Source organism: Urocampus carinirostris, chromosome 20, assembly GCF_059441175.1.
Source record: "Urocampus carinirostris isolate Australia breed hairy pipefish chromosome 20, RoL_Ucar_1.0, whole genome shotgun sequence".
In the NCBI taxonomy this organism is placed as follows: domain Eukaryota; kingdom Metazoa; phylum Chordata; class Actinopteri; order Syngnathiformes; family Syngnathidae; genus Urocampus; species Urocampus carinirostris.
Window position 1 is genome coordinate 14,696,840 of NC_142368.1, and position 13,307 is coordinate 14,710,146.

Sequence of the window (13,307 nt, forward strand, 5' to 3'; positions counted from 1 at the left end):
CCTCGCTTAACCCAACTGAGGTGTTGGGAGTCATTAGGTGACCAAACCCCCTAATGCTGAACGCCAAGCAGGAAGGCAACGGGTTTCCAATGTTTAAGTCTTAGGTATGACTCGGCCGAGGCTTGAACCACAACCTCCCAGTCTCGGGGCGGGCGCCATACCCCCAAGGCCACCGAGCTTCTTGATCACTAAAAATACATTCAAATAGTAATATATGCATCAACTTAATAAATACAGTTCTAAGATAGATAAGATTATATAAACAAAACGTAAGTTTATTATGAACACTTACCATGGTGCAGGAGTTACATCGCATGACTTTTGATGATACGTAAGCTCTTACTGTACACTTAAAATGAAATTTCTCCTAACTTTAAATTCATTCAGATTCAGATTCAGATATACTTTGTCATTCTAGTACACGTGTACACAGAACGAAATGTCGATACATCTGACCCGCACAGTTTCCTTGAATGTACAGATATAAATAAAATGTTGTATTGAGTTGGAGTATTGAGTACTAATAATATACTAAATAATTTATGGCTATGTATAGTATTTTACAGTAGTGCAAAGAGTGCAAGAGGAGCAGCTAACCAGATGAATGTGGTTATAATATATAATATATTATATCTAATATATATATAATATATATAAATAATATTATATTAATATTAATATTAATAATAATATTCATAGAATATAAATGAATGTGATCACACATTTTTTTTATATCACAATTCTTTTGGCCTGTTTCAGTCCGCTCCCACCTTTTCTCTTGTCCTTTTTAGTTGGACTCGCAACACTATCACTTTCTACAGGTCTTTTGGGAAAAAAAGTAAACAAACGTATCCAAGAAGATTTGTATTTGCCTCCCCTTCAAAGTGTTACGGAAATGCGTAGGGCAAGTGTCAGTAAAGAGAGCTGTTGCATGACCAGCTGCCACTTTTTCTGCATGTGTTTTTTAAACAGCATCTTCCTCCCACTTAGCCAGCACCTCTGTAATCTCCTTTTTAGACGCCAGCTTCTCTTGTTCCTCCTCCTCTTCTTCGCTGTTGTATCATCCCTCGGAAATTATTGCTGCGAAGCACTGAGTAAATTCTTCTGCTGCTTTGTGATCAGCACTCACTGCTTCCTGATTACACTCCTTGGCTTGGTCACTCACATGAGAACTGCGCTTGTTTTTTTCTATTATTTCTTGCTTTATTTCCATTGTCATCATTCTCCTTTTCTCAAGACACCTTACCGTTTCCCTTTCCGTAACTCATGGCGAAGGTCACAAAATGTCACAACAAGAATATGCAATAAAATGCATTAAAGGAGGTGCGATCAAAACGAACTTGCTGGCAGGTACAGGTACTCTATAGGTATAACCATGGGTGCGGAATCAGGTGCCTGATGGAGGGATGTGCATGTGCAAACTGGATGAGCTGATGGCGGTAAGCGGTCACAAGCGTTGAGCGGTCTCGAGCTGTCTCTACCACAGGGGTCGGGAACCTTTTTGACTCAGAGCCATAAAAGCAAAATATATTGATTTTATTTTGGGAAAGAGCCACACCATATATTATGAGACAAATTTACTAAATTGCTAAACCCGCGCCCCAGACAAAAGCTTAGTCTTCAGCACATTTATTTTTGATGATTTGATCAAAATGATGAAAAGAGAATAATGCCAGAGCCCGTGTCCCAAAATCAACAATCATACCACTATAAACTCGTCTCTTTCTTGCAATTACTCAAGATCGGTTAAACTCATTTTGACCCTTTTTTTTCATACATATTGGTTTCAAAACCAGATGCAAGCAGTTATTTTGTAAAAACGTCACAACATTCTGCAAACAGGGAGCCTGATGTGCTTACCTTTGGCGCAGACGGCATAGGGCGAAAGATGGGAGGGAGTGCTTGCACTTTTTGCATATCTCCACCCATCCCTCCCACTCAACCAATCAAATAACTTTAAATTCTCTTCCGGTGTTTTTGCGTGTTTACAGTTTGTTCTGTGGATTCATCATACGGTATCTGAACACTGAATACAGATTATATAGTGAGCTTTTATATAAAGGATTCTTTAGCGTTGTACAGCCAAAACGAGATTTTTTATTTATTTATTTCTTATTTATTTGTGTGCCACCTTGACTGTAAATTGTAGTGAAAAACGTGCCCTATAGATTCTGCGAAGTACCGTTCTATAATGGTTTGGCTTTGCGCGTATTTGAACAGGATTAATGGCTCAAGTTTTGAATGAGATGGAGAAAATCTGCACGCAATCAAATTTGTCTCTGAGCCACAGGTACTCATAGAAAGAGCCATATATGGCTCGCGAGCCATAGGTTCCTGACCCCTGCTCTACCAGTTAGCCTCTGGGAACGGGAAATTTCATTGTAAAGTGAGCAGGATCCTTGCAAAAAAAAACCTAGTGTATCGAAATTCTCTTGTTTAGAGGTAGGTGCTCGTACAAAGAGGTACCACTGTACTTGTAATCTTTTTTTTCAATTTGAAATGATAGACTTTTTTTAACAACTGTAATTGAAATGAACAAATATTTGATTAATCTGCCATCGGCAGCCCTGCGACCAAGATTTGACTACGGCACTGTGCAAATACCGAGCCTATTGTTTGAGGTACTCGGGAAAGTCCAACAGCTACCAGAAGAGCAGGCACGTCTTGTTGGTTGCATACAGATAGCTTTTTGTATGACAAGTTAAAAGCGGAGTGTATCTTTTTGAAAACACTCCTGCTCTCAACTGTTATTGTGTTGAACTCGCTTGCCTTCAGCCGACAGCGCGGCTCCTTCCCATCTTCTTTGGACGTCTATCAAAAATCACCCACCGACGAGTGTTTATTATCTCCACGGTGACTTCCCAGCTACATTTTTTTCTTCTTAAATGAAGCCTCACCTTTATCGTCAATGTAAACGTTTCCGGTTTCATAAAACACAAGTATTGGGGGACTTGGCCAATTCTTTTATAACACGAGTGTCCTAAAAACCCTCCTCCAATAAGTACAGTGGAACCTCGGTTCTCGACCATAATCCGTTCCAGAACCCTGTTCGAAAACCGATTTGTTCTATCACCGAAATCATTTTTCCCATTAAAAATAATGTAAATCGTTTTAATCCGTTCCAACACCCTGAATGTTTACCTTGAATCTTTAACGTAATCATAGAGCTAACCCAGGCTAATCGTACGTTCGCGTTATCGTAATCTTCCGTACGAAAGATTACGCTAACATGAACATGTAAAAATAAAAAAAAATCAGGTCGTTTACTCGTCATTTAGCACCCGGGTCTCAACAACAAGTGGTGAGCGGTTCATTGGAAAGGGGGCTGCGTTCCAACACCCTGAATTTTGGGCTCCATTCCTACACCCTGAATGTTTACCATGAATGTTAATCATAAACATGAAGCTAATCCAGGCTAATCGTACGTTCGCGTTATCGTAATCTTCAGTAAGAAAGATTACGCTAACATGAACGTGTAAAAATAAAAAAAAAAGCATAAAGAAAAGAATTATGAACAGGATTTCTATTTCTTTTCTTACCTTTGTGGTGGTCAGCAGAAGGCGCAGGATGACGGTGGTGCTATTATTTCTTTCTTAAATGCAATAGTTGTACGCACTACTTTTCTTTTTTCACCTGTAGCAACTTTGCTGCTTGCACTGACATTCTTCGGAGGCATAATTAGGGGCTAAAACACTTGGTACACCTATATCAAAAGCGAAAGCAAAACTAAGCACGTCAGCACGCGATATGTCGGTCAGGAAAAGAGTGATCTACACCCGTACGCCGCTCAGCATTGCACCACAGCGTACGCACTCACGCAGTACCGGCGTTCGAACTCCGATTTTTTGACCGAACAGCGAAGCAAGAATTTCTCGAAATTTTTGGTCGGACTCCGATTTGTTCGAACTGAGAGGCGTTTGAAAACCGAGGTTCCACTTTAAAGAAAATTATAATCGTGCTTAACCATTACCCTTGATGTGAACAATCGATATGTGGTTTTAACAGCGTGGGCACCAATCAGAACTTTCAAGAGAATCACACCTTCAGCTTCTTCGCCCACTACTCTCACGGCATCACCTCAGCTGTTTACCATCCGGGACACCGGTAAGGCCACGTGTGTATCCTAGCATTCATCTTGAAAAGTTCTTGACCCTTGTATAACTCATTCACTGCTGTTCATGGCCATTTTCTTTATATTTTTATTTTTTTTTCCCGGTTAATCTCCTGTACATTTACTGTCACTATAAATAACAATGCATAGCTCGTGATGTTTTATTTACAGAAAACAAAAAACCTAAAATTGATGCAACAGCTGATAAATTAATGCTTTTATTTAGTGTGGTTCTATAAATGCATTCTGTTTTTGAAATTCAACAATTTTTTGCTCTGAAATGTCAAACAAAATATGGTGTTCACAGCCATTTATCTCATTTATAGAAACTTTAGCTTACTGGGCATTAAGTCATATTAGTTTAATTGGGAAAAAAAAATCACTTTTTACTTTATTATTTGAAGCATCATTTGGCTCTGAGATGCGGCATATCTTTAAAATTGTATACTGGTATATATGTAACATATTTTGGCTTTTTTTGAACTAGCATGACAATTACACATTTTAAAGTATATGGATTTCTTTAATTCCCTGCAACTGAACAGTGTTATGGTTAAAGGTGATGTTACTATTTGGTTAAAAAATATGAGACGTGTTCAAATTGAAATGTTATGTAATTGTAATCAAACATGTTAAATCAAACATTCTATTTTGTACTTTATTTTTTAAGATGTTGTTTTTTAAATTTATTTACATATATGTTTGTAATGGTTTACTTAAGTTATCAAATTTATTTTATGAAAATGTATTTCATCTTAACTTTTCAATTTTAGATAAATAACTTTAGTGTTTGTGTTACCATTTGACATTTGTGATATGTGTTCTGGTAGTGTCACTAAAAGGTATTATTTTGTTCATCCACTATTAGTTTGGAGATGCTGTCTGGAATTTGAAAATGTTCTAATTGCTGACGCTATCTTCTGGCTTAAATCTTCATTGCAGCCTCTGTCAAACTGCCTGTATGGTGCATGCAAACACGTGGATTCCTTAGACGCGCTCGTATAGACACTTTTTTTGTTCATCTTTTTAGGGGGATTGGGTTGGCATTTGTACTGTACAGTTCTTTTCTTACTTTCACCATTTTAATGTTATGGTAACAGAAATCTGCAAGTACGAGCATGTAATCACTGACCACTGCCACCCTACAAACACACCCACATCCTTTGCTCAAGCCTTATTTGTTCCACCACCTGAACACCTTTGGTAATAGTAAGATAAAAGCAGATAGGCGTGGTGGAAAAAAATTAGGTGCTATTTGAACTCAGTTGGGCATTGTTAACACATACTCAAGAAAATATTCTACCTTTTAACTTTTTAAGGACACCTCAAACAATGCACCCCACTCTCAGGTGAATATATCTGCGTAATTGCTGTCCATGGTGTACAGTAAATCGATTTAATTCTGAATCTAATTTGGTGGTGACTGATTCGGCCAGCCTTCCTGTGTGGAGTTTGCGTGTTCTCCCCGTGCTTGCGTGGGTTTCCTCCGGGCACTCCGGTTTCCTCCCACATCCCAAAAACCTGCATGTCAGGTTATTTGGCCGGTCCAAATAGTCCCTAGGTGTGAATGAGCCAGTTAGTTGTCTGTCCCTGTGTGCCCTGTGACTGGCTGGCAACCAGTTCAGGGTGTCCCCTGCCCACTGCCAAAAGACAATCTGGGATGGGCTCCAGCACCCCCGCGACCCTAGTGAGGACAAGCGATGCAGGTAATGGATGATTCGGCCAGCAGGTAGTGCTAACGGTTCCCCCACTCTAATTATTTCGACATAGCCTCATATTGACTCGAGCATTTATCATGAAGCATTTCTTCAAACATTTTTAGCTTAATTTTAGCTTTGAATTAGATAGATAGATTCTTTATTCATCCCCGCAGGGAAATTCACACTTCCAGCAGCATTCCTGCGCTAGAAAACAAAACAATAATAAAGCAAAAAGAATACAATACACAAATAGCCAATGTGACGTTTTGATACCCAATGAGGCGTGTTATATAGAGTATCTAGATAGTGCTACACAGAATACACACTGCAATAAAAATAGGGTAATATGCAATGTGGAGGGTGTGGTTTAATGTGGGCCTTTACTCCGCCGGGTGGAGTTAAAGAGCCTCATGGCATGAGGAAGGAAAGATCTCAGTCTATCCGTGGTACAAGACTGTGACAGCAGTCTGTCGCTGAAGCTGCTCTTCTGTCTGGGGATAATGCTGTGAATTATTGATACTTTAGTTGATTGATATGAAAAATGATTGATCAGTCCAGAAGGAAAATAGTAAACATACAAATAAATAATGCACGTGTTTGGATCCAACAGACTGCGGTTATATACTTAACAAGGAAAAATCAAAACACAAAAGGAAAAAAAAACATGGTTGACACAAGCCCTCACTGACTTGGAAAACGGGAACGGGGAAATAAATATGGTAGCAATAATAAAATCATTGATACATTAATGGCGTTAAAACACTCAACTTATGTATACATCAAGAATCATTTTCATAGCAGGTCCCAAATGAAATATGATTAGCCCCTGCACCAGTCAGTCAGTTCAAAGTTATCTTGTTCAAAGAGTTTGTTGGGAAGGATGGCAAACCAGAAGACGGTGACCTTCTGGTTTCAGGTCTGGGCCGCACGGAGTCTCGGCCTTCTGAAGAGCAAAGGCCAACCCGTGTGTACAAGTTGTCGTGGAAGTGGTGATTTTCACATCGAGTGCCTCTTTTGTGGCCCGTCAGGAATACATTGCAACAGCAGCGGTCAGTCTGGGGAAGAAACACTCACTTTCTTCTCCCAACAAGCGGCTGGCTCATCATGTTGGGGCTGTAATCAGTGACCCCGAATGTAACCCACTCTCACCACCATGTGCTGCGGACGGCAAGCAGATTGACTGTGGCAGGTGAATCTTGCCTCGGCAGTTAATGGCTCCCGACAGGCACTGTCAAGTGTTTGCCAGCCGACAGTTCGGATGAAACTTTAATGATCTGCCGTGTGAAAAGTGGGTCAGTGCCCGTGGTTGCATATAGATCAGAGACAGAGATGTAATGTGAATGTACAGTGAATACATAAAACAGTCTCAGAACCCCCCCAAATGGGCCAATTTGGTTTTGGGGAGCTAGCTTTGGCCTTTTTAGTTTTTTCAACAAAGTCCTTTAAAGAAAATTCAGTCCCTGAATCTGGAATTTGAGGCATGTCTGTCATACTTAGGGATTAGTTGAAACACTTGTATTCGGGTTGATTACAGATGTACTGACACGGTGTGGACCCCCCTGGTAATTTACACATTTACTTAGTGCACGCTTTGTTTTTCTGTGGGTCCACTTGCGGCTGTCTGGCATCTGTGCAATTGGTCTCATCTGCACATCAATCTGGTTCAAATGCTCTGCCCGTTCTGGTGACCACCGGGGTGCAATGTTGAGCCAAGCAGTTCCCTTTAATTAAAGAACCAGACTCGGAAGATATTCCCCGCAGTTTCCATCCTTCTTTGTTTTTACATATTAATGATGTATGCTAGATAAGTGATGAATACTTTTGGACAAATAATGGCAAAAAAATCTCCCAGTTAGTCTTATCAATAATTAATCTATTATATTTACAAAATAAATTAAAAAATGACTTATAATTGGTCACTTGGCTATGCTATTCTAACTGTATTTATCAGTACAAATAATTTTGTAGTGGATGCATATAAAAAAGGCACACATGAAAACTCAACACTGTTTTAATTTCCTAAATATTCCTCAAGAATGAACTTTAATCGATTGGCAGAAAATCAGTATACATTTTGTTGTTTGACAGTATTTTCAATTTACTCCCATAGTAAATGATTCCCATCCGAGACTAGCTGTATTTCAAGGTATCTGTACATGTGACAGTATCAACCAATCTTCCCTGTAATTTTGCAGGGGTCTGAGCGGTCACACAAAGTCGGTGAGCAACGCTTGAAACAACAGTGAGCAACCATAATCCCAAGTGTGGCAACTAAATCATTAGCAAACATGTCCAAAACTTGACATTGACAGAGTTTCCGGCAATGCAAAATTATTTTTCACTTTTGAATGAATTGACTTATGTATTATTGCAAAGGTTGTACGGCCGACAAACGTCATTTGTTTTTACAACAATTCTTTCACAAGATTTCCATTTCTTTTTTTTCCTTGTTTCTTTTGTCGCATAATACTAACATTTTTGGGGGCTTATTGAGTCTGTTGCACGATACACAACTGTATTTAATTACATTTTTAAGTGGAAGTACAATGTTGGCAAAAAGATTAACTTGATATAATTGGAAATTATTTGAATGCAACACAAACGTTTTCCTCTTTTGCCCTGTTTTTTTCCCCTTTTTTAAATTCCTTTTTAAAAAAAATCTCATTGTGTTTATTTTTTCCTAGCTGTTACTTTTTTCTTGCTTTTTTGTTCTCTGTTACCTTTTTTCCCTATATTTGCTTCTTTTTTTTCTTCTGGCTTTTTTCTTAATTTTTCCTGCTCTTTTTTTCTCTCCTTTTGTTTCTTTTTTTCTCAGCTTTTCACTACTTTTTCATTTTGGTATTTTTTTCTTTTTTGTTCTATTTCCCCCCTTCCTTTAAGTAATTTTGTGCACAACTTTACATAATATTTGGTCATGTAGGGATTAAAGAAGCAAAAACAACTTGAAGAGCCGTTTGGAACCCGAAAGAGCTTTTGAGTGAGCTGAGCCGAAGAAGCCGGTTCTCGAAAAACTACTGACTTAACTCAACTTCGTTCTACTTTGACATTGACTTCAAAATACCGCATTTAGAACACAGCGTCAGGGGAACCCGTGTATTTTTACTATCACATACTGTAACTTTGACTTAATTCGCTTTTTAATTAGCAATTTTGAGCCCTCATTTTTGTGAGCTGTCTAGATTTTCTTGTGGGCGAAAAAGCTCTGTGTAGTGCGCAATTGCGCACACACGCAGCTTAGAGGGAACATTAGTCTCAACATATATCGGCCTCTAGTACAATTAGAAACTAGTATGACGATTGACATAGCAATTGTTTTCTTACGAATAATATTTTGAAATTTAAAGACATTTTTGTGGAAGAGGTCAGGTTTTGTATTACTGGCATCGATAAATGTAATCTGTATTGATGCTAAAACGAGTTTGACACCCCTGATTTAAAGGATGGGTCTCCTATTAGCGTGGGCTCTAAGCAGTCAGCTCTTTTTTTCTTTTTAGGGGAATCGTTCACTTAGCCAGTGAATGTTTGTTGCATCTAGCCCGTAAATGAAAAAAATAACTGTGAAATCGGCAAAAATAAACAACGAACGTTATTTTGGTCTTGCATTGAAGGTTGCTGCTAGTTGCCGGCTGCATCTCGGGGAAGGACGGCTCGTCCAAGGCCTCTTCTAGCGGTCTGACAGCGTGGCGGACGCTGTCTGGCTCGCCTTTCTATAAGCAGGTCACCAGTTTGGAGGACGACGTCAACACGGTGAGAAGAACAGGCCAAGGGCATGGATGAAGTCCTTGCAATCTTTAAATATCATAGAATAGAATAGAATATACCTTTATTGTCACTGTTACAAAATGGGTTGAACATATTGTGACAATGAAATTGGGCGTGGCACATTTGACAGTGAGGATAAAAGAAAACAAAGAAGATAAAGGAACAAAGAAGATAAGGTTGTAATTTACACGACATAAAGGAACAAGGAAGATAAGGTTATAATTTACACAAGAAATGTGGGCATGTAGGATGTTACATACAGTTTTGGGATCGCATTAGTGCAATATGCGTTAAGTGCAAAAATAGTCAATATTGTGCAAAAAATAGTCAACAAAGTGAGCATAGGCATGAATACAATTTTACATCTGTATGAGGTAGTGTGTTTGCAAGAGTTTCAGTTTGTTGTGCAGTGTGTGTTAAGGGTGGTAACGGCTCTGGGGAAGAAACTGTCTCTGAGTCTGTTTTTGTTTCGTATGACCTGTAGCGTTTGCCTGAAGGCAGCAGGTCAGAGAGGTGGTGGCCGGGGTGAGAAAAGTCCTTGATGATGTTTTCTGCTCTGCTGAGGTAGCGAGAGCAGGCAATGTCCTCCAGACAGGGTAGAAAGCAACCAACGATTCTCTGGGCTGTGTTGATGACCCTCTGAAGCGTTTCCCTTTCTGCTGCCGTGCACCCAGCATGCCACACCGTAATGTAGTATGTTAGAATGCTCTCCACAGTGGCTTTGTGAAAGGACACAAGCAGCTGCTGTTTCAGATGATTTTTCCTGAGCACTCTCAGGAAATGGAGTCGCTGCTGGGCCAAAATATACACAACACATACATTTAAAGCAAGTGGAAGCACTTGTATCTCAAGACTGCACTGTGATAGGAAACCGGATTACATTCGACCTTGCAAAGTGCAAACGTGTAACCCGTGTGTGTTTTTCCTCTCTCAGAGCCAGAAGCGTGCTTTCTTGAGGATGCCCAGCTTGAGGCTGTTCAGCCGACAAGGAGATGAAAAGGTAGCATTTCTCTCCTCTCACACTCTTTCTTTTTTTTCCCCCTCTGCTTGGGGACCTGTGTGAGAACTTGATCCTGATGCGTGTGTGTTTGTGTGCTCCAGGACGGCATATTCCGCATGAGTCTGAGCCCCGACGGGACGCTACTGGCTGTCATTCACTTCTCGGGTCGCCTGTCACTATGGGATGTCCCCTCGCTTAAGCAAAGGGCTGCGTGGGAGCAGGATCAACAGGTATCCTTGAAGATACTAACCGTTTTCTTTTTCTCTTGATGTAATACTGAAAAACGATATTAAGTAACTTTTTGAGTTGATATATACATTCATCCATTATCTGCACCGCTTATCCTCAGTAGGGTCGCGGGGGTGCTGGAGCCACTCCCAGCCATCTTCGGGCAGTGGGCAGGGGACACCCTGAACTGGAATGCCAGCCAGTCGCAGGGCACACAGAGACAGACAACTCACTCGCTCATTCATGCTAATAAAAGACAAAAGAAACTAAATATGAATGAAATGACTAAATTTTGTGCAGGCTTGGGGAGTAACGGAATACATGGAACGGCAAAAGTTATGCTGGCAAGCTGTTTGGATTTATTTTCATTTTGTTTCTGTCGCATTTTATGTTAGTTTTGACGAAGATCAAAGCCAGGAGAGAAAGCTTACCACGTGTTGTGAGTCATCATTTTATTCATATCTAGTTTCTTTTGTCTTTTATTAGCATATTTGGTATTGGAGTCATCCAAAAGTAATTGAAAGTAATCAAGTTCAAGTAACCCTACCAAAACCTGTACAATTGTTTCCATACTTAAAATCCACAGGCTTGCTTCAATGAGTCCCTCGTCTTACATTACATTTAAAAAAATATATTTAACAATTACTGGCATTTTACGGCTGTCGATTTAAGATTACGACGGGATAAAATCATGTAATATTGCTTGTGCGGAGAATTGATTGACTTTAGCACACTGTAGGCCTGCATTCATCCTTCTCACTTTTGGGGTCTGGGAGAATGGATTTTTTTTTTTGCACATATGCGCAACAATTGAGTGTGTATTTCAGGCTCTTTCAAGAGTAAACAGGGTGACGAGAATAATCTCTATCTCTTTTCTCCTCCCTTGCTTCTTTCTCTCCCCGGCAGCCAGGATTTGAGGAGATCAATCCGGAGTGGAAGACATCACTGGAGAGGAGGAAGAAAATAAAAGGTAGCTTGGCCCGCGGGGTTTTTAGCAACGGACAACTTTTTTTGTGGATAAGCGCTGACGAAGCACAGCAGCCCGGATTGATCCGATTTATTTAATGATCGTTGACGGGTTTTATCCGCTGAATTATACACTTATTTTGACACAGCGACCAAAGTCATCTTGAATTTATTTCATCCTTTTCGACCGCTTGTTGACAGTTCTGGGACATCGGTACTGATGTCTGTCAGAGCTGGTAAAAAAAAAAAAAAATTTAAAAAAGGTTTGGAAAAATGATAGGAAAGTAAGAATTATTGTAATATGATGATCCTGCCTGTCTTTCCTAGCACACAGGAGATGCTGCAACAACATCGCACCTTCATTAAAAGGAGTTTTTCCTGTTAAAATATCCAAATTATCCAGCGTTATGTAACTGGGAAAAGAAATGAGAACATCTAACCACATTATGCATGTAACAACTTTGTACTATAACTATTTTTTCACATTTTAAACATTTAAAATGGGTGACTGACCTAAAACACAATCTGAGAAAGATTGTGCAAAGTGAAATATTACACAATAAAATTAAAACAAGAATGAATATAAAATGGTACATTTGTAACAGGAAAAATTAAATAATCTCTTTTGGTAACATTCTAAACTTTTATTCACCCGCGGCACTGAAAAGTAATTAAGGATAAGGAAAAACACAATTTTAAAACAACATAAAAAAAGCGTGATTATTTGATTAAATCTTAATGGATAATAAATATATTTCGTAACATAATTTAACTTTGTTTGAAAAAAATCATTTTAACTGAAAAATTTTCAGCCTGTTAATTTGACTCACAGCATTTATTTTCCCAGTTGAACTGATTTAAATGAAGATTACAAGGATGACCATACAAAAATGTATAAGTCAAGTCATATTTATTTGTAAAGCCATTAATCACAAAGAGTCTCAAAGGGCTGCACAGACCACAGATTATTGCAAACCACAGACTATTATGACACCATCCCCTAATCTGGAAACAACATGAGGGCAAGGAAAAACTCAAAAACCTCAACATGAGGAAAATGAAGAAACCTTGCGAAGGGACCGCACATGAGGAAACTTCCCTTCCAGGATGACCAGGCTGCAGTGGATGTTGGAATAACAAATAATACACAGATATTGTCAACATAAAATATAGGTTATATCTTAAAAAAACTGACAAATAGTTGCCAGCTTTTTTTTAGAGAGTTTAGGTTATCAGTAAGAAAACACGCACACACACGATAAAATATACAATTTGTTGCCATATTAACAAGGAAACATTTACTATAAAATGGCTGTTAGTGCTGTAATATTGTACTGCTAAGATATACAGTAATTTTCCCCTTATTAAACACCCGTTGGATTTTAATGCCCTGTTATGGAACTGTGCTGTTTTATCTAGGAATATTTAAGATAAATGTCCTTTTTTGTCGCAATTCAATTGCAGATAACCTTCATTTGTATGTTAAAATACTTTAACAAGTAAATTTAAAGAGGATGATGGGCCAGTTACAGTCGTTTAA

At 39.0% G+C, this 13,307-nt stretch overlaps 1 protein-coding gene across 1 annotated transcript in view; it reads left to right on the forward strand.

Moving 5' to 3' along the window:
- Positions 1–13,307, forward strand: part of nbas (NBAS subunit of NRZ tethering complex) — a 287,616-nt gene that overhangs the window by 23,650 nt on the left and 250,659 nt on the right. The window contains exons 9-13 of the mRNA XM_088324534.1: positions 4,006–4,104; positions 9,420–9,558; positions 10,508–10,573; positions 10,675–10,803; positions 11,708–11,771. Coding sequence (XP_088180660.1) covers positions 4,006–4,104; positions 9,420–9,558; positions 10,508–10,573; positions 10,675–10,803; positions 11,708–11,771 — 497 coding nt within the window. The remainder of the gene's footprint in view (positions 1–4,005; positions 4,105–9,419; positions 9,559–10,507; positions 10,574–10,674; positions 10,804–11,707; positions 11,772–13,307) is intronic.